This window comes from Sturnus vulgaris, chromosome 5, assembly GCF_052056855.1.
Source record: "Sturnus vulgaris isolate bStuVul1 chromosome 5, bStuVul1.hap1, whole genome shotgun sequence".
In the NCBI taxonomy this organism is placed as follows: domain Eukaryota; kingdom Metazoa; phylum Chordata; class Aves; order Passeriformes; family Sturnidae; genus Sturnus; species Sturnus vulgaris.
This window is the reverse complement of record NC_142247.1, coordinates 41,780,323-41,802,417: the sequence shown is the minus strand read 5'-3', so window position 1 is coordinate 41,802,417 and position 22,095 is coordinate 41,780,323. Positions and strand designations below refer to the sequence as shown.

At 34.6% G+C, this 22,095-nt stretch overlaps 1 protein-coding gene across 3 annotated transcripts in view; it reads left to right on the top strand.

The window, feature by feature from the left end:
- The window catches only part of ADAMTS20 (ADAM metallopeptidase with thrombospondin type 1 motif 20), a 136,330-nt gene that overhangs the window by 88,267 nt on the left and 25,968 nt on the right, over window positions 1–22,095 (top strand). For all 3 annotated transcript variants that reach the window (XM_088165560.1, XM_088165558.1, XM_014871135.2), the window contains 14 exons: window positions 191–308; window positions 3,822–3,917; window positions 5,138–5,304; window positions 5,414–5,543; window positions 6,570–6,696; window positions 7,375–7,585; window positions 8,075–8,239; window positions 8,920–9,084; window positions 10,743–10,865; window positions 11,718–11,825; window positions 12,836–13,000; window positions 13,216–13,506; window positions 13,839–14,000; window positions 15,484–15,660. In XM_088165560.1, coding sequence (XP_088021686.1) covers window positions 191–308; window positions 3,822–3,917; window positions 5,138–5,304; window positions 5,414–5,543; window positions 6,570–6,696; window positions 7,375–7,585; window positions 8,075–8,239; window positions 8,920–9,084; window positions 10,743–10,865; window positions 11,718–11,825; window positions 12,836–13,000; window positions 13,216–13,506; window positions 13,839–14,000; window positions 15,484–15,660 — 2,205 coding nt within the window. The remainder of the gene's footprint in view (window positions 1–190; window positions 309–3,821; window positions 3,918–5,137; window positions 5,305–5,413; window positions 5,544–6,569; window positions 6,697–7,374; window positions 7,586–8,074; window positions 8,240–8,919; window positions 9,085–10,742; window positions 10,866–11,717; window positions 11,826–12,835; window positions 13,001–13,215; window positions 13,507–13,838; window positions 14,001–15,483; window positions 15,661–22,095) is intronic.

The following is a 22,095-nucleotide window of genomic DNA, read 5'->3' as shown; positions in this document are numbered from 1 at the left end:
ACCATTCTATTTTGCTCTGTCTTGCAGAATCCAAAACTATTGATGGCTTTTAATGAATTGCCAAGGAAGACTAGATATATGCAGTGAATAACAACATTTTGGGGTAGCAGGACGCTTACATTACATTTTTTCATTATTTGCCATGGGGCTGAGTGACACAGGGCCTTTTTATTTTTATTATTTCTTGTAGCAAGCAGGCTGTGATCATGTTTTGAATTCGAAGGCAAGGAGAGACAAATGTGGAATCTGTGGTGGTGATAATTCTTCATGTAAGACACTTGCAGGTACTTTCAACAGTGCTCATTATGGTATGTTTGTTTTGTCTTTTTTTAATGTTAATGGCTTAGAAATTATTCTTTACATTTCAGGAAGCAGGATTTCAATGTATGTTCTTTAGGGCCTCTATCAACAAAAAGTACCTTTGATTTTCAGTCACATTCTCTCTCAAGGGTGCAGAGGCAAACACTATGACATACTAACCCACTCAAGTAAAAAAAAAAAATCAACCTCCTCAGAGGTAAAAACAAAAAATAAAAGAAATTAGGAGAGTAGAAGTAATTTAAAAGGGTGAATGCATCCTGCTTTGTACTTTGTATTCTCTGGTCTGAAACTTTGCAGCTGAAGGACATATTACAATGTCTCATTTTGGTGGTGTAAAGAGATAGCAAGAAGTTTGTGTTGTGAGCAGCTGATAAGGTTCCTTTTCTCCTAGAGTGAAAAATACAGCCTGTGAAATGTGAGTCTCCTCCTTCCAGAGAGCAGGGGTAACTATTTTTTTTCCTCCTCATTGGCAGGTAGTGAATGAGAAAGTTCTGAATAACCCTGGTATTTTTTATTTATTTGATTTAGATTCTCTAACAGACCTATCGACAGTTCTTCTATGTGTAGTCTTTTCTGTGAAGTATGGAGAGACTACGTATGTGTGTAGCAGTGCAGTTAAGTAGTTAGAGCACAGAACATGAGGACAGAAGTCTCCAGGTTAATATCAGCCTAGAGGCTTCTTCATGCCACCTTCAACCACCTTTCTGGTTGAAAGAGACCACAGGTGAAGTGAAAATGATACCTGGAGAGCTGCCAAGTCAGATCTTCATAGATCAAAGGGATTGCTGCTGAAGAGGAAAGTATGCCAAGTATCCTGTTGGATTTTTTTTTCCCTTGGCAGAAGGCACATAGCCATCAAAATTACCAAAAAAATTATATACTACCATTCCCATACAAATACATGTATTTTTTCTTGTGTCTGTCCTAAGAATTTGCTTATAGATAAAACATGAATTCTGTCACACACACATTTGTTACAAGCCAAGTGACCCTGCAAATATGGTCAAGACTGTCACTCTCTTCTATTTAATGACTTTCCATTGTCACAGGCTTATTTGCTCCAAATTGAATTTGTAAGGGAAAAAAGCCCCCATGTTTTATGATGAGTTATGATTTGAGTTATGATTTGGTTTTATAGTTTGTAGAATGTTTCAAATTATGTTCAAATTCTTGAATTTTAGCAAATAAGAGATAATATTGAGTTTTACCAATGAACAGTATGCTGAACATTTGGGATTATCACAGGGTGTGCTGAAGTAGGAATACAGCCATGCAAACAAGAAAATGATCACTAAACTCCAGTCTCCATGGGAGGTCTAAAACATCTCTAGGCTAATGACTGAAGGCATTGTCTGAGGAAATACGATTTTCCAAAAAAAATCTGAATTAGGATCACAAGCTAAGTATGCTGATGTGCACTTGATCTTTTTCTTTTAAATTCATTTGGTTTCCTTTCAAACTGAAATGAGCCATTTTACTGAGGCAAAATTTGGAACTGATATAGCAGCCTGTGGTGTGTGCTTATATTCATGCAGTTATGATATTGTCAGTGGCTGTGTAAACAGCAGTGAAGAAATAATCAAAAATTCATTACAGCAAAATACTAATTTACTTGGCTTCCATTTTAGGAGATGGTACTCTAATTATGTACACATTATTACTATGTTGGCTATTATTATTGCATCAAATTAGGGTATCTGAGGCTTTCCTGGACAATGGTCATTCTCGGTGTCCTAGTATGTGATTTATTCTCTTTGTGTATCCTTGACAACATGCTATGTAGTTTTGTTTATAGTTTCCTCCCGTATTTTGTCTTCTTCTATTCTATTGCCACAAGGTCTTCAGTGTGTGAGATGAGGGGCTTTTTGAACTGTGTTTTGGTTTTCTTCACAGTAGGCTGAGAGATTGACCAAGCTGTATTTATCCAGAGCATGCATCTTCTCAATTTGCAATTGCAGTGCTGCCCCCAGCTGGTAGATGTGATGGAGCAGTAATTAGATTAAATCTTAATTTAAATGCATAGTTTTATTAGGTTAAAAGCACTTGGAAGTTAATGAAATACGAAATTTTCGTTGCTTACCCCAGCTGGAACCGCACAGCCAGTCACTCACTCGCTACCTCCCAGTGGGATGGGAGAGAGAACTGGAAGAATAAAAGTGAGAAAACTCAGATGGTTCAGATAAAAGACAGTTTAATAGGTAAAACAAAAGCCGTGCACGCAAAGCATAGCAAGAATTTGGTTCACCACTTCCCATGGTCAGGCAGGTGTCCAGCCAGGAAAGCAGGGCTCTGTCATGCATAACAGTGAATTGGGAAGACAAATGGCATCACTCTGAACATCCCCCCCTTCCTTCTTTCCCCAGTTTCGTGTGCCCAGCATGATGCCGTATGGTCTGGGATATCCCTGTGGTCAGCTGGGGTCCATCTCCATGCCCTCACAACTCCTTATGCACCCCCAACTTCCTCATTGATGGAGTGGGATGAGAGGCAGAAAAGGCCTTGCTCTGCTCAGCCATAACTAGAACATCCCTGAATTATCAACATTTTCCATCACAAATCCAAAACACAACCCCTACCGGCTACTGTGAAGAAAAGTAACTCTATCCCAGTCAAACCCAGTACAAAATTAAAAGGATATTGCTATTTAAATTTTTACCCACAGAGGTGCATCAACTAAAGCCACAGTAATATTGTTAAAAGCAGTGAAATAGGTGAAAAAGCTATCAAATTTTTTTATTAATACCTCAGCTTACATGTTTGTATTTATTATTTGTTTCCAATGTTTGCCATACTCAGTTTTTCTCAGCTGTAAGTATCCTTTTGAATTCATGGTTAGCATCTGTGAGAAATATGTTTGGATTTTTTAGGTTTATGTACAGCACGACTTTTTTAAAAAGTAGATTTTGATGCACCTTGTTTTGTTACCTGGTGGCAAGGCTACCATAATATTACTTGGAGATACTACAAGAAATGGTGACTCATTTGTGAAACATTTATATTTTGAAGGGAGTGCACTCAATATTTTAAGCAGAAGAAGGTGGATCAAGCATGGCTAGTTTAACAGCTGTATCTACCTATGCATATGGATAGACTGCAACATGGCAGTGTTTTAGTATTTAAGACTCATTCTTTAGTGTGCTGTCTTGAAATGCTCTTGTGAGAGAAAAGCTACCTCAATCGCATGGAGATATTTCATGTTAAGTGGCTTACCCAGATTTTTATAGAAGTTTAAATTTTGAGCAGTCACAGTGTTTCCTGAGTCCCTCTTGATATACTTGACTGCTTTCTAGAGTAGTTCTGCTCTCTAGGGATTTTTATGAGTAGATTGAGCTCCTGTTAGTGGTAAAAAATTGAATTCTCATATCTGAACACAGAACCTAACACTTCCTAACATGTGAAAGCATTCAGTGTTGGTTGTCTCTGGTGCACTGTGGGGTTTTGCAAATGAAAATGTTTTTTTCATATTTACTTGACTATTTTTTTATATAATTAATTTTCAGGTTACAATGTTGTAGTAAATATTCCCAAAGGAGCAACAAACATTGATATTCGACAGCACAGCTACTCAGGGAAACCAGAAGATGACAACTACCTTGGTAAAAGCCTCCTGTGTGCAACATTTGACAGAGATCTGCTCTGGATGTATATTATGAGAAATCTGATAATGATGTTGGAGAAAATATCTAATTATTTTTTAGTATTCATTGGCCTGAGTCTCTCTGTATATACTAGTTTTCAGAAAACTTACATCTAAATTAGTGAGATATTGTTAAGATTTCTAGTTCTTAGATGAGTGTGTTCATTCACCAGAGAATAATTATTAACACCTTGCATCACTTTGTCAATTTTTTACTTTGTTGTCACAATGTTAATTGCAACACCACAAGTGAACTCAGGAATAATACAGGTATTTGTTGTTTTAAATCTTGGAAGCATACAATTCGTTTGTGAACAAAGCAGTCTGACCATCAGCAAACTTACCAGTTGTCTCATATTTGTCTTCTTCTATTATGTCTGGTACATAAAGAATATAAAGGTTGTCACATGTTGATAGATTTGCAAGTATGTGTAGGCAACAAAGAATTCATGAGTACATCCTACCAAAAATCTTGGTTGTTCTATTTCACAGTAGGTACATTGTATCTGAAGTGCCTGAAAAAATATTAAAGCATATTTACCTCCTGTCTCTTCTTCTGTTGTCATCCTAGCCAACAAACTTCAGAATTCTCGAAATGTTTTCCTTGTCACCTGTTGCTCAGAAATAAACCTCACCCCCTGACATCAGCTTCCATTTCAAATGTAGTAATGCCTTAATAGCATCTTGTACTACAAATTTTACCTTATTTTAAAACTGTTTAACTTGACATTAATCTTTATTATTGCAAATAGATCATTGTATTAAATTACTATCACAAATGCTTAATAATTTATTTTTGTTTTCAAGTTTACTTTTAAAACCAACTTCACTAGAAGTAGCTATAGCAAATACAAGGATGTGGGCTGTAGAATTGGGCAGAAATGCCAATAATTGTTGTTTCCTTCTGCAGTAGCAGAACCTGGCCAAATTTAAAAGTCAGGACTGCAATCAGCTCGTCAGCAGAACAAATATTATTTAATTACTATAATCCAGAGAAAATCCATGGCTTAGAAAATCCATGACCACTGGTTAGTGGAAGCTACTGATGATTAGGATTGAATTCATTAATTTTAACTGATAAAGTTTTTACATTGACTAAAATAAAGCTGTGTGTTGGTGAGATGTTTTTGATAGAACTCTTTAAGTAAATAGATTTCCAATATTTTATTTCACTTACAGCTTTATCGGATACCCATGGAAATTTTATCTTGAATGGAAATTTTGTTGTAAGCATGTCAAAAAGAGAAATCAATATACAAGGATCCATTTTTGAGTACAGTGGTTCAAACAATACAATAGAACGAATTAACAGCACTGACAGAGTTGAAGAAGAACTAATCCTACAGGTGCATGATTACTTTTTTGATAAGTTTGAAAATTTCCTACGTGATCATTATGCTCATAATTTTATGTTCAAATTCACTAAAAAACAGCTATCATTTTATCTCAATCAAGGTTTTGTGTGTAGGGAATTTATACAACCCTGATGTGCATTATTCATTCAATATCCCAATAGAAGATGGAAAAGATCTGTTTACATGGGATCCTTATGGACCCTGGCAAGACTGCAGCAGGATATGCCAAGGTATTGTGAATTATTTTTTTTACCAGAACCAAAAGGCCTTATGGGATTTAGGAAGGGACTCAAGTTCTCTGACTTATCACCATTACTTGCAAGAAAGAAACTTGTTACCCTCAGTAAACTTGAAGTTCACAGAACCTTTAAGGACAGAATAGCTTCTGATTTTTGTTTTTGCTATTTTTAGTACTTATGCAGTAGAATTTGGAGACAGGAGCAGTTTATTAAAAAAAAAAGTTGAAGCAAATCCAATACATTCTTATCAAGTGCTATTGTATGTCTATCAATATTCATTAGGCTTTCATTATACCATTTCCAGGTGATCACTGATTTGTCTGGTGTCTTTCATACTCATTTATTTGTCTTTTATGGATTATCTGCTACATGGGACAAAGCTGTTTGAAGATATATTTGACTATTTCAAACTGTATGTCTCTAGGCCATTCCAGTATAAAAATAAAGCCACAGCATTTGTGAAAAATGTATGTGCAGAGATTTTTGACAAATACTCCTATTAGTGGGTGCTAGAAAAGCCTGAAAATACGTGATGGTGAGTTTCTTCTGGTTTTGAGTCAGGCTGTATACATGCTAATGTGCTGGAGAAGCAGAACAGCTGTTAATTGTGGTATTTCTCCCAGAACTCCAAATCCTGTGATCAAATTTTCTGCTTCTTTAAGGGAAAGGATCGCAGTGTCTAAGTTGACATGGTGGTTTAGGGTATTTGTTAATTAGCAGGGCACACATTATGCTTTTGGAGTACTTAGCCTGATGAGTAAATGGACTCTTGCACTTCTGTAGTTTCCCTGGAAGTTGATATCCTGTTGTACCACTGTAGGACAGCTGGGAGGTGGAAAAGGTGTCTGGGAAAGGTTGTTCTCCACCTGGAATGTACCCAAAGGAGCATGTTTGTGCAGAATCTGCTGTGTACAGCAATCTGTGTTAATGGGAAATCTCAGTTCCTAAATGATGAACGGAATCCATAAGGCAGTCTTATTTTAGCCCTTTTTAAACTTCTTTTGATACTTTTTCAAGGTATTCGAAGGAGAAGAATGACATGTATACGTAAAAGTGATCACGTGGTAGTGTCTGATCAAAGATGTGAACTTTTACCCACTGTACCAAGTGTCTTTGAGGAGTGTAATACAGAGTGTGAATTAAGGTAAAAAGGGTTCCTAACTGATGGAGTTATTGTAGTCTTATATGGTTTTATTGATTGACATTGAAACAGGGTAAATCAAATTGCTTTATCCTCTGTCCCTCCATCCCTCTCTGCCTTCCTCATCCTTTCCACCTCTCCTTGTTTTCCTCAAATCTGTTGGTGTAATGGCTTTATGCATGATACCTTCAACTCCTTCAACTCCACGTAGAACTAGGGTACTTTTCTAATGTTTATTGGTAAAATACAAAATCTCTTTCCAAAATTGTGAATCTGTTCTATATATTCTGGCACAATAACTTGTATTGCTGCATGAAATACATTTTCCACCACAATTGTACCCACAACTGGAACTAATTTGAAACAGACTTGTGTTTTTGCACTCTAAGATAGCCCACACTGAAATATTCAGAGGATGAAGAATTAGAATTATAGCTTACATTTTTCAAAGTCACCTAGGAGATTAAGACAAAAGATCCTTTAAATTTGAAAAGCTCTTTCAAAATCTTTTCTATTGTTTGGAAAATCCAGTCATGAGATAGAGTCTACAGTTTCATTTGTTCCCTAAAATGCATATCTATATTTACATTATCATTCTTGGGACATTCTCTCAGTACTTTAATTGCCATGATCATATTTTTTAAAACGTAGTTAGCTTTCTACAACAGTTTGTCATTTTAGGTGGCACAGTGTTGGCAAAAGTGACTGTACATCAAAGTGTGGCCCAGGATATCGGTCTGTTGAGATCCACTGCATGAAGTATTCTGTTGCAAGAGGACTCAGTGTTCCAGTGGATGATAAGTACTGTGCTGATCAGCAGAAACCACCAGCCAGAGAGCCTTGCCATGGTGACTGTATGTTAAGAAGTTGGCACTACACAGAATGGTCAGAGGTACAGATTTAAAACTTTGTAACTGTACCATTATAGTTCTGGTTAGCATTCATACAAAATTTTATTCCTCTATATTTTTTTGTTTAATAACTAAAAGGAAACAATGCTTGACAAACACAGATATCAGCTAATACCAACCTTTATATTTCAGCAACTTCCTTATATTTTTATAAGAATGGGTAGCTTGTTTATAGCTTGGTTTTGGATGTCAGCAGCAAAGATCTGGTAATTAAAGGTGTATATTTTATTTACAGTCTTAATAATTTAGTTCTGTACAATTTTGGTTTTGTTCTTCATTAGAGTTTTATCTTGGAACTATTATACAAATGCTCAATTTATCTCAAATGAACATATTACCATTCTGTGTATTAAATGGAAGATACTTTTTTCCCGGCACAATCATTAACATCTTTTACCTGTAAGATTGATAATGTATTTTGACCTGGTTTTATTGTATTCTGCTTCCTGTTTCACAACTATACACCATAGTGTTCCAGAAGCTGTGCAAGAGGTGTCAGAACCAGAGAAGCTTTTTGTATGAACAACTTGGGTCGTCATCTTCCTGACAGAGAATGCCAGGAACTTACAAGAGTTGTAACACAGAGTTGCAATGAATTCTTATGTCCAAGCTGGTCAGTTACTGACTGGAGTGAGGTAATGAAACTGTGTAAAACTTAAAGTACATGTGGCCCTGGTCATCGATATTAAAATAAGCTCCATTAAGTGTTTAGGGTTTTTATTTTATTTTGATCCACATGGTTTTGAAAGTTCTGAAGTCCTCTGATTTGTCTGATACACGTCACACATCTACAAATGGCATGAGAACTTCTGTAAAGTACTCCTAGCATTTATTTTTCTCCTTAATTTTGTTACATTAAAATGAGGCAGTGAAGACATGTAAAATAAATGTATTTGCAGTAATTTTCACACCTTCCTTTTTTATGAAGCAATGAAAACTATACAGCTGTTTAATAGAATTAAATTAATTTTATTTAAGTTAGATGGATATAAAGGAATTGTGGACACTTTGAACATTTTTCCAGTGAAAGTGGTGATATATGCACTATTATTGTATTGGAAATAAATGATTTGCACATAGTTTTCATAATTTCTAGCTTTAGAATCTTAATAATAATTTCTTTGTATTAGCATTTGAGTTGAATTTAAAAGGAAATGAAAAGTTCATTAAAAATAGGTTTTTTTAGACTGCTTACATTCATGGAATATTTTTGTTATTTACGTGGTTTTTAAAATCCAACAAGTTACTAAAAGAAATTGATGCCATTAATGCAGATTCATGTCTCTGCAAAGTGATGTTTATAATAATTTCACAGTGTCCTGTGACGTGTGGCAAAGGAATGAAACATCGTCAAGTCTGGTGCCAGCTTAATGATGAACAACTGAGAGACGATTTCTGTAATCCAAATGACAGACCAGAGTCAGTAACACCGTGTGAACTTCATGAATGTGCATCTTGGCAAGTAGGGCCTTGGGGATCAGTGAGTATATCAGGATTCCTGGCTTCTTGTTTTATAGTTCAGGCTATGAGTAATCACAAAGCAATACTTTTTAAATATTTTAGTTGAATCTTTAGCAGTTGTTTTAGTTGAATTGATTCATATATTTGTTTGCAGGGTTGTAATGGCTATCTAACTTGTAATTTAGGAACACCCATATATAAGTTAAATGCCTAAAATAGTAATTGATCCTGAGCCTTAATATCAAAGATGCTTCTGCACATCAGTGTATGATCAGAATAATGAAAATGAGGGTGGCAAACTGTTCAGATGAACAAGACAGGTAAAAGACCAAATATTTATAGGTAAGTTGGCATATTCAAGTGATAACTTCAATTAATATAGATTAGTCTTTAATCTACAATATACTTTCAATCAATCATAGAAATGTATATCCTAATAATGACAGGGAAAAGGACTTAGTATTTTATTGTTACATTTTGTTATTACCTTCAGTGATAAAAGATCTGCTATCTCTTTATGTGAAAGTGCTGTTGAAAAATATGTTTTTCATCAAACACTCATCTGATGTAAACCAGAGTGGATTTAAAATGCTAGAAAAAAGCGAATTAATTTGTGAAGGAAGGTGTGTTTAGATGAGAATTAATTTAAAAAAATAAGGTATTCGACTTCATGTGGCTTTTATAAGGTCAGGTTACTCAAACCAACAGAAAATTTTTCACTGTTTCTTGGATGTTAGTGAGAAATCATAACCAAATAGCAGCTGACCTTTATCTTTTTACATACAACCTGTTACTAAAATACAGAATAAATATACCTTTGGAAATTAAGTATATTTTTAATTTAGACATTTCTTTTACTTTTTTACCTTAGAGATAACCACACTGTTATCTAACATGATGTAATCTTGTGATCACAAGATGATGACTTTCCATTCCTACAAGCTAAAGGCAAAAATTAAATAAAAATTAATTCAGCCTCATGATAGAATTCTTATGAATGAAAAATAGTTTTGTGGAATAGCTTGTACAATTAATTTGCCAATCTATGTCACTGGAGCAGAACCTTTCATCGCAATTTTTCCACTGTACCATCTGGTGATAGCCATGCACAACCAGGTTTTTACAAATACTTGTGCTTGAACCACAACATTTATAGGGCTAGGATTTGTGTCACAATATTTTCAGCCATCCAATGTTTTAGGTAGCTTCTTTAAGTGCACTCTGATCAAACTGTATAGCAAAGGGAAAGACATTTAACAGCTGCAGTTAGTGACTCATTTGAAGCTACTCCTTACTCCTTCCTTTCGCCTCCTCTACTTTCTCTTTATCAGTTTTTATTGCTGAACATGACATGATAGAGCATGGATTGATCCTTAGGTCAGGTCAGCCGTTCTGGCAGTGTTCCTTCCCAGTCTCCTGCACAACCTCCAGCCTACTCACTGCAGGGGATAAAAAAGGGGAAAGAGAGAAAGCCTTTGTCCTGCACAAGCGCTGTTCATTGGTGTGCTATGGACACTGGTTAAGTATCTAATGGTCTGCCACAAAGGAAGTTAACACCATCTCAGTAGTCATTCCTACTCATTTTGGAAAGACTTTTAAAATAGGAAATGTAATTAAAAATGATAATTGATTGTAAATAGCGCTGTTTCAAGTGTACGACACTGCTGCCTTCAACAGTGTGCTGTAACATGTGGACACGGGTACCAGGTGCGCACAGTCAAATGCGTTACTGGGACGTACCGAGTTATCCTGAACGATGACAGGGAGTGCAATGCTGCCACTCGTCCGAGAGACAGTCAGGTAAGTTACAAATACCTCTACGCTTCTCTTTCAAAAGTGTCTAAATACAACTCTTTTCTACTGACTCCATGTGGGAACTTGGAGGAAATCACTTCTAAAATGGGAAAGAAGTACTGAAATATGATGCTTTTCTTCACAAATGTCAGATTTTGCCTAGAGAATTAAGTAAAAGAAGGGTAATTTTAAGACTGGATGGTTGAAAGTTGTTATCTGATTGAAAGATTAGAGTATAAGACTTCAAGGAATCCAAAGGCCTGTGATTATTTGGCAGTGGGGGAAGCTCCAACATGTAGGATGTTGTAAGGACACTGATTGCCATCCTGCATAATAAATATTACCCAACTGGCTTCTTTAACAAACTTCTAAATATAAAAGCCAGTTGGTATAGTTTATTTCCGCTTAGATATGCAAACACTGAGTTTGAGTATACTTGGCATTTTCAATTGTGATACCTGTTTGGCTACTGACTGAAACTGGGCAAATTTATATTCTCAGTAGCTGAAGGTATAAAGGACAGGACAGCACAGCCACTGGCTTTGCTTGGTCCTTCTGTGCTGCCTGTGAAGCAGGACACTGTAATGTCTACGCTCCTCTCCAACAAGTTGGCCAAAACTGTTCTTTCTCAAAGTACCAATATTATTAGTTATTACTAATGCAGTTTTAAGATCAAATACATTTTCTTTGACACTTGATTTAAAGCAAAACAAAGCAATTCAGTGAAATATCTTTGAATAATTCCAGGGAAATTGTAAAAGATGATATTTATGTGTTAATTAATGCTAAGCATTTGCTTTACATTTGGCTCTTTCAAAATGTATATTTAAAAAGCTTCTTTATTCCTCACCCCCACAGGAGTGTGAATTGCCCTCTTGTCCAGAAAATACAAAATTATGGACTACTTCACTTCCTCTAGTTCATGTGGGGAAGGTGACCCAATGGAGATATGGATCATGGACCCCAGTATGTAATGTAGCACTCACACCTTGCAGAGCAGTCTGCCACTCATTCACCCATTTTTCCATGAAGCTTTCATTAGTATATTTTTCAGACTGAAATCTGCTTAGGATAGATTAAAAAGGAGTTCTAATATTTTCTTAAGAAAAGAAACTTTCTTAAGGAGCAGATAGACATTGCCAACAAACTGTGTGCTTCATATTCAACCAGGAAAAATAATAGGAAAAAGAGCAGAATTCTAGGAGCTGGAGTTCCGACTGAAATATCATTGGCAGTGCACCAGGAAGTATTTTTTAAAATGTAATTGATTTTTCTAAGTATGGACAACATATTTGATTTTAAAGTGTTATTTAAATCTTTTATGTGAATAGTAATACTAAACAATTGGCGTCTTTAATGGTCTAATTTGACCTTTTTTTGTAAAATAAACATTAGTAAAACGGTTCCTACATAAGTTTTCTTCAATGCAAAGTTTTAATTTTGATAATGTTGAAAACTAGTTTTACTTGATAGCAATGTGAAAATTTAAAATTATCTATAAAATGTGAATGTGTCTGTTAATCCCTTGAGATATTTAACGAAGCATGTAATTTTAATTAAATAGCAGTAAAGGGTGCATAAACTGAGGCTGCTCAGCAGTTCTTCATTAAGTCCACCTTGAACTTCTCAGCTACAAATGCATCAGAAGGAGCTCAATGGAATCTGCTAATACAAAGTATAATGGCAAACAGACTGTTAAAATCTGTTTTTATTTTAGCAGGTGATGTAAATATTGTATCCCTGCATAGCAACTAAAGTCCTGGAAGTTACTGATGTTTCTGTTGTTACTTGTAAATGTGTAATTATTCCATGTTACAGTTTAAATGCTATCTGTTCACATATACTGAAATCTTCATGAAGATTAGGGCCATGCAATTCAGTTCCAAGCCAACAAAAACTATGTTAGTATTTTAGATGCTTGCATAATCTTGTTTTAGTCTCCTAAAATGTGATGACCTCGAATTGTTCACTGACAGTGCTCTGCATCCTGTGGGAAGGGCGATCGTGCTCGCTATGTGAGTTGTAGAGATGCTCATGGAGAAATAGCAGATGAATCTTTGTGTGCTCATTTACCACGACCAGCTGAAATTTCAAGCTGCTTTAGCCCATGTGGATCATGGAAAGTTGGAAATTGGTCCCCTGTAAGTATTAATTGTAACATTTTTTTAATGTGTGTATTTAGATTATTGGCCAAGTCTGTGTTTAGAAATTGAGAGTTCATTTATTTGGCAAGTGTGATTGAAATTGCATCCCTTGAGAAAACAAAGTACATGCTTGTTCTTGTCAAAAGTAAATATAATGTATTTGTTTATTAATTATCAGTATTCTGTGAAAACACTGTTAATCTTTTGGTCAGTGCACAGTGACGTGTGACAGTGGAATAGTAACAAGACAAGTCATCTGTGTCAACTATCATCAGCAAATCAATGAGAATTACTGTGATCCTGAAAGCCGACCTCCTAACGAACAGGAATGTAACATGCCACCATGTCCACCAGTTTATCATCATGTTCCGAAAACACATGACCATCCAAGCCATTCTCCAGAAATAGGTTACCTCCCAATACACCCTCCACAAGACAATTTAAACCAGTGGAACCATCCTTCTGTGGGAGGATATCAATGGAGAACTGGACCATGGGGAGCAGTAAGAAATTTTTTTAGAATATATTAATTTGTTCTGCCACATGTGTGTTAACATTTCTAAAAATGTTATTGCAGTACAGATTTGGCCAAAAGAGAAGCACGTTAATTTTAAAAAGCATTGTTATTCTTGTTCTTATTGTTATTCAGAATATATTAAATTCTAAGTGTAATTTTTCTGTGATTTCAAATTTAAAATAGTTCTACATACTAGTATTTTTTATTTTAAAATTTCAGTTTTGAAAGTTAAGGTTTAAAACAAAGCTGTTTTAATCCACATATTTTACATTTCTTTGACTGTGCAATGGCAAAATATATGTTTACCTGTTTTGGTAGTGCTCTAGTACTTGTGCAGGTGGATTTCACCATCGAGTTGTAGTATGTCAAGATGAAGAAGGAAGAAGTTCCAGTAACTGTGATGAGGCAACAAAACCTTCAGAGTCAAGACACTGTGATTCTGGACCCTGCCCACAGTGGAACTTTGGGAACTGGGGAGAAGTAAGAGCATTCACTTACAAAGGGGAATATTGTTTACCACATAAGCTTAGAAGTAGAAACATAATTATGTGACTGTGAGTGGAACTGAACACCTTGTTTTTACCATTTAATAGAGTTTAAAATTAAAAAAAAAAAAGAGTTTCAGCCTGTTTATCTACACTTTATTCTTTGATCAAATCCAGAATTGTAGTGGAAATATGAGTAATGTAAATATACATACAAAAGAAGTAATTATTGTGTGAGGCTAAGGATATGCAACATCAAAAAATCATCTAGTTGTTGTACAACATGTATCTTGAGACACAGAAAATTATATTCTGTTGCAAAGAGCTGAATTTTATGCAGAAAAACCACAATGCAATAGCTAGCCTAAGAAAAAAAAATTAGCATAAGAAAACGTAGAGAAATTTTATTCCATGTGATTTCATAGGTACTAACAATAGTTACTCCAAGTAGTAGTAGCTACTGGGTTATAGTTACAAATTAGAAGTATGGAGAGAGGATCCTGCATATAAAAGTTGTGCCTAGGTTAGAACATTTTGATGACACATCTTATATTATTGGAAAAAGAATAGTTTCTCCATGCTGTGTGGTGTCATATCCTGACCACACATTCCTGCTCAAATGCTGCAGAAGAAGTTAAAGCTGATTATTTTTGCATTTATTCTAATCTAACCTCTTGTGATTCTTGCCCACTTTTATTACTTTTGAAAATCAGTTACTGGAATTGAAAAAAGAAGAAAAATTGGTTGAGTGACTTTTTTATTTCTATCTTTTTTCTCCTTGTTTTGGCAGATTTAGCCATTCAGTTCTCAAGGTCAGTCTAAATGTCATATTTTTTCTGTCCATAGCCATAGACTTGGGATGCATATCCAGATGATGCATTTTTTTCTAATTTAGAATCATTGAGAATACAATAAAAAGGTTGGAACTATTATAGACTGGTTTTAAGAGCTCATTGGGAATGAGAACTGGAATTACATGCAAACTGAAACCCAGAAAACATATTCTATAAGTATTTTACGCTTAGTCTGTATAAATTGGACTGTGTAAAAGTGTGTTTGGTGAGTTCTCTGCCACTGTCTGACAGGGAAAACTAATTTAAGAAAAATTTCCATCTTTTACTCTTACTAAAGAAAGAGATACATGCACATTTATTCTCACAATTACATTCTTAATGGAATGTCTCTAACTGCGACTCTTGGCGGAAAATCACTTGATAAAGGATAAAAATGTAGTTTGGTAAAGGCTTTGGTGAGAGAATTACATGAGACTTTAAGTTCTTATTCTTAAATAGAGTGTCCAGGAAATATGGAAATAGACATGGTAAATAATATGATGTACTCATTATTGCTACATCTTTTGATTTGATGGTATGTGATGACTCTGTTAATAAAATTATTGTATATAATGTTAATATGTTAATAATTAATATAATGTTAATAATGTTAATGTTAATAATATTACTGTATTACTGTTTCAGTGTACTCAGACTTGTGGAGATGGAATAAAGACAAGACTGGTGATTTGTCAGCTTCCCACTGGCCAAATGTTGGGTGATCAAAACTGTGAAATTTTAGACAAGCCACCTAACATGGCACAGTGTAATGTGCATTCTTGCCCTGGTGATGTTTCTTGGCATCGGGGACCATGGAAATCGGTACGATAGCATTCAATAATATTTTTTGCTTTCTTGTTCTTTCTGTCCCTCTATTTCCCCTTGTCTTTTAAAAGATTTTATGTCATTATTTTATTTGATAACAGTGAAATAATAATGCATGTGGAATATAATCTATGTAGTTTTATAAATAAATTGTTCCTGCAGTCATAGAATTAAATGAGAAGCAGCCGTTTCCTTCAGTGGGAGCAGTATCATGCTCTGTAAATTATCAGAGGGAATATTTTCAAAATTACCAGAAGTCATCATAACTGCAAACAGTATCTGATAGGTTCCATTTGAAAGGGTTACAATTTGATTTAAATTTAAATTTAAAATTAAAATTAAATTTAAAGTTAAAATTTCATGCTATAAATTATGCTGTAGTATTATCTATGTATTTATATTTGCAAAAACCCTAAATATTTTAGTGCATAACTATTTTCCTATAGTATATTTAAGTATAAAATAACTCACATCCATGTATATTATACTCTGTCATAAAACATTTTACTTCATATTACTTGTACATTTGTGTATAAAAGTTTATATTAGTGGTTTTAGAACAGGGACTAATTGAAGTTATCTATGTATAATTATCTATGTAACTACAATATGTTAATGTCTACATGTCACTGTCTCTTAATGTGTAAAAATGCCTACTGTAATCACCATTAATCTTTAAAATTGCTACTAGCAGATTATTAACATACTGAAGTAACCACAGCAAGCTCTGCAATATAGAGTATATTATAATTCCCAAGCTGTGAATTTGACAACAATATTAATTATTGTGCTAAATTCTAAGGGGAATAATGGCAATAAAAGGAGGTTGGATCCAGATCTGGTTCCATCAAAATCAGCAAAAAATCTATCATTGACATCCCTGGGAGATGGTCTGGGACAACACTTACTTGGGGTTTTTTTATTAATCAAATTATGTAATTTGTCTCTTTGAATTAATACGGCAGCATTTAAAAAAATTGTCTGATTTCAACTATAGCAATTGCTAATGTTTATATACGCTATTCTAATTTATTGCAAAGAGACTGCAAAATGTAAGTTTGATTTAATGTTATCTCTTTCTTCCACTATGCAAAGCAGAGTTTAGGGCTTGTGTTTAGCAGACACCAGAGTATCTTATTTAACCATTTTCCAAATAATTAGTGGTGAGTCGCTAATTAATATTCATCAGGTGCTGAGAAGACAAGCAGAATTCAGCACACAATTGCCTTTGAACTCAATGTTTGTTTTCTTTTAGATCAAGAATAATTCACAACCTGTTCATTCCCTGAGTAATTCGGTTTGCCCTACATTAATAGATTACCTGTAAGATCTTGTATTGTAAATGTTGCCTATGGCTTGTTTTTATAAAGATTTTCACATTGGTTTATTTCTCAAGTGACATGAAAAGCCATTTTAATCCTTCAAAAACTAAGTTTAGAATGAATTCTATATATCAGAGAGAGAGGCCTCTTTTATATATGATTGCAAGCTCTATAGTTAAGCCATAAAAGGTTTAACTTCATCACACTATCTCATGCTGCAGAAACAAACGTAGCAGATTCAGGAAATAAAAGCAGGCTTACATATTGAATATGCTGTCACATTTTAATAATTTAGCTAGTTTGAATGCTGCCAGCACAGACACTTAGTTGTTTTTTGTTGCTGTTTAAGCAGAGCAAAATTTATTCATTAAGGATGACTATTAGGAAGGAGCAGTAAAAGCTTTAGTCACAGGAATGCTGTTGTAGCCTAGTACAAAGAGCTTTGTTTAGCCATGGTTGACCAGTGATATGTTAATTTGGCAATAAATCATGGCCCTGCTTATCTTACACATTTCTGGCATACAATATGCTCTAATACAGTGAACTGTTAATTGCTAGATGCTCTCTGGCTGCTGAAGTCTCAAGCCTGTCATATCAACATTTACTCCATTCTCTATAAGATTGCAAGAACCAGACAAAAAACTATTTATATTTTTCATGGAAGTATTGAGTAATATTTCTGTGCCAGGTGAGCAATGCATCGAGCTTTTGTGTCTACTAGTGGGATTCCAGTGTTAAAACATAAGCAGAAACTGTGATGCAAGACTAGATGATCTTGGAAGTCTTTTCCAACCTCCACAATTCCATGATTCTAACTTCTTCCACTAGCTATTGCTATATATTTCAGAACAGAGGACTTCTAGTAGTATGCCTTCTAAGTATATTTGTTTTATTATTATAGTTACTGAATAATTCTACACATAATTTACATAAAACATATCTTGTAAATGCAAAAAAGTGCCCTTGCAAAGAAGGTTTAGTTTATGATTTGAAGCCAGAATTTGGGTTGATGCTTTCTCCAGTTTAGCAGCTGTGACACTTTATAGTGTCTGTCAGTGGCTATTGGAGCTGACCTTCACAAAGTTTAAAGGCTGTGTACTGCTCTGTTCCTGGTTTCTACAGTTGCCCAAATGGATGTGAGGCAAGTAAACCTAAATTCCAAAGGTCTGTACCTTTAATTTTTGTATATTTTCTAAAGATATTAGGAAGCTTGGGCAGGAATTACACTTGAGGCATAGAATAAGCTATTCATATATGAGAAGACAATACCTTCAGGCTTTGCACAGTGAGGAAAGTTTATTCGCATTTTTGGACAGCAATAGTTTTGATAAATTTAGGAGTTTGATTTTATTTTTGGACCCCTGTACTTTTTCAGTGCCTGCAAAAAACCTTGAAGATCCAGGCACCAAACAGAAAGGTTTCCACTTAGGCAGTTGGTGGTAGCAGTTGATGTTACCTTGAAAGTTTTGCATTTCATTTAGACAATCAATTCTTGTATGAGTGTTGGTAGTTATTTTATCATGAAAATTTTGACCCAATCTGTTTCAACGTGAAATATGTTTGGTTTTCATCCTTTCTTGTTTCTTTAGAAAGAATAGATAACTCTTTACAGAAGATAATTATATTTTGTTTGTCTGAAATGTTTATAAAATAAAGATTTTAATTATTTTTCTTTTCCTCACTCTTAGGATTTGTCTGTAATTAATAAGTGTTACTTGCGATGTCAGAGAAAATAGGCACAAAAATAATGGATTATTTTCAAAGTTACCCTGAAGTCTCAGAATTTTGTTACTGCCATTTCTCACTGCCCTACAGACATGCAATATTCTTCAGAGTGACTGTCTTTCTAGTGCTTCTAGTTTTCTACTTACTTACTCCAGAATAATTTAGATGTAATTCTGTCTTTGCTGTAGTGGAAGAAATCTACTATTAATGTATATGAATCTATTTTTTAGAAATAGTCCCAGTTCCCTTCCAGTGTTGTTACTGCCAGGCATCCCACTGACTTCTCCAGGAGCAGAAGCAGGGCAAACTTGCAAAAGTAAAATATTTATTTGTTTTCATTTTAATGCAAAAATTCTTGCTATGTATGATAAGTGCCTTCATTCACTTTTTCTAATGTGTAAAAAGTATTTATATCTTTAAAAATAATCTTTTATATTAAAAGGGAATTCAGAATCAGTGAACTTGGTTTTCAAAACCACCTTCAGTTTTTTACCTCTACTTCTGCTGCTGCCTAATGTTGAACTCCAAAATACCTCGTTGCCAATACAGCATATTAAATTAATATCCTACTGCCTGAAATCTTGATGTTTAGCATCTGCTATTCATTTTTTTTAAACTTTGGAAGTGGGAGGGGGGTCTTATCAGAGATAACTGATAGCAGATGTCACTGCCCAAATAATATCATAAAACAGACTTGGGATAGTGAATTTTATTTAAGGACATTCTGATAAAAATGAAAGTAAGAACTTGTTTCCAAAATTCAAAACCAAAATATTTGTGTAATGTTCATTGAGAGGAAATTTCTCCTGTTTGGTGCTATGTTGCCTGTATAGCTTGAAATAATAAATAAGTTATAATGTATGTGTAATAATTTAATTTAATGGCTGTGACTTGTGTCTGTGAAATACAGTTGCATTTTAACCCTTCTTTTTCATGCATGTTGTGTGGCTTTGTGTTTATATTTAGTGTTCTCTTTATTAAGCAACGTTAATGTTTAAAGCCCTTAAAAAACAAAGGGTGGGAGAGGCACTAACCACTTTTGCTGAAAGTGAGGGTTTTCTTTAACCTGTGTGTTGAAATTAATTTCATATGATACTTTATTGACATTGTTTTCATGGGGAAAGCTCTTATATTTGAACACCAGAAAAAATATTGTTACCGATAAAAGCAGCAGTTGATGCCATTGACAAATTGGACTGAAATAGATGGTCGGCACATAGTCTTTGATGGTGAAGGTAAAAGATCCTAGCTCCTGGATCTATTGCTGGAGCTGTAATTTTGTGGCCCAGTCCTCTCTCACTTAGTGAGTGACAAAACAGAGAGAAGAATGAGGATCATAATATAATGCTCAACTCTTAATCTCAAAGACATAGCATGGTTTTTTACATTAAAACACATTTGGCAGGAGGAGGTTTGCAGAACTTTCAGACCTTTCATTTAGAAAGAGGACAAGTAAAAATGGGACACAGTCAAAATAAAAACAATAAATAATAACAATAATAAAATTACATACACACCAAAAAAACCCCTAAACACAAAACCCCAACAACCAGAATATAATGAAAGGGGAAAAGAAGCAGGTGATGTGTAATACCACGCCTAAATAGCCATTTAATGAGAGTGGAAGGAGTGTGAAGCTACTGGTGTATTTATTAGAACTTTCAGAAAAGCTGGAGGGTTCTAGGTGGTCAGATCCTTGTGAAAATCATTCTGAGCTGCCTATATGTATGTGGCAGCTTCGAAAACCCCAGTCAGAACACATAAATGTTGGTTCAAAGTGATTTTGGAACTCAGATTTAAAAGTTAGTAAATATATATTAAAGTATTAGCATTTCCAAGCGTTTGTGAGGATCAATACATAAATATTTTTATTACCTGGAATGGGTTAGGAAATAAACAATATGTTGTGTAGTTCTGTATTGCAGTTGTTCCTAGTCCTTTCTTTGAAAACCGGTAATTATGGGAGACTGGTGACTCCCCTAAGACAGGCTGCTCTATTGATCAGTGTGTGTTCTAGTATGCATCTATTCTGTGGCCCTTTCACTTCAGTGACAGCCAGATTAAACACTTAGATTTCCTGCTGAATCAGTCCTTCAGAAGCTACCATGCCTGCTCATATTTATGTACAGGAAATGTAATGTTGGAAATATTGTTAGTAAATTGAAAATATGCAGAAAAGTGGTTTAGGTGAAAGGTAACTGGATTTCAACGTATGAAGGTAGGTAAAATGTTGCATTTCTCATCCAAAATGTATTCATATTTTCATGCTAAAATAATATTTAATATAATTTGGGGGAGGTGTTAATTCTTTAAGTTATGTTTAGTTAAGTGCCATAGAAAAAGTTATATTTTCTGTGCTTCTGAGAAGGTTAAAAAATTTCTGACAATACTATATTGTGCCAGCATATATTGCTTTGTATTTCCAGTTTTTTAAAGTTCGAGTACAAAATCTTAGATTTTAATCAAGTGAAAAAATTGACGTGATATGAAGTAATATTTTTTTTAGAGCAGAAAGGCACACAGAGCTTTTGTCATTCCTTTAATTTCTGAGCTACTGTTTTGCTGTTGCTAACACGACTAAAAATGATAAATCAGAGCTTGCACTTGCTAGGATCCAGCATTTCTTTTGCTCATGTTTAGATTTTTACAAACTCAGCTGAAAGTAATTCATCTACTATTGTAAAATTGTCTTATGTCTACTTAGTTTTGTAACTGGTTAATTGAAAAGACCCTATCCCTTAAGATAATAAAATTAAGTTTAAAAAGTTAAAATATTACAATGAAAGGCTTTTTAACTGTGCAACCCCTTTGTGGAAATGTAGCTTTCATAACAGAGATCCTTCTTCATATTAAAAATGTGCTCCAACTTTCGTTGTGAAGACCTGTGAACAAAATGTCCCTCTCAGGGAGCCAAAGTTACTTTCCAGTGAGAATGCAGTATATGTCTTTCCTGTGCATTTGTTCAGTTTTCCTCAGCTTCACAGGAGGCTGGAGACTAACCTAACTGTGATAGTCTGTTAAACTGTGTCCAGGTTTTGGAAGCAATAAATGGATTAATTTTGGGTTTTCATGGAGGGTTTTGAACGCAGCTGTTGGATGGACACAGATACATCTGTTCTCTATTTGAAAAATGAGTCTGGAAATGTATCCACTTATTTGAAACAGAGAGAAACCTCTGATACAGAATGACAGAGAGAGAGAGACACTTATATTTACTAACTTTAAGGAATCAAGAAGAAGTATTTTATTTACATTTTATGTTTATTTATAGAATTTTAGCAGTGACTATGAATTGGCTAGTGAGGATAATACCTCTTGACTCCATAGGTTTTATTAACAGTTTATTAATTTATTTTTCCTCCAAAGAGGAATGCAAAATATTCAT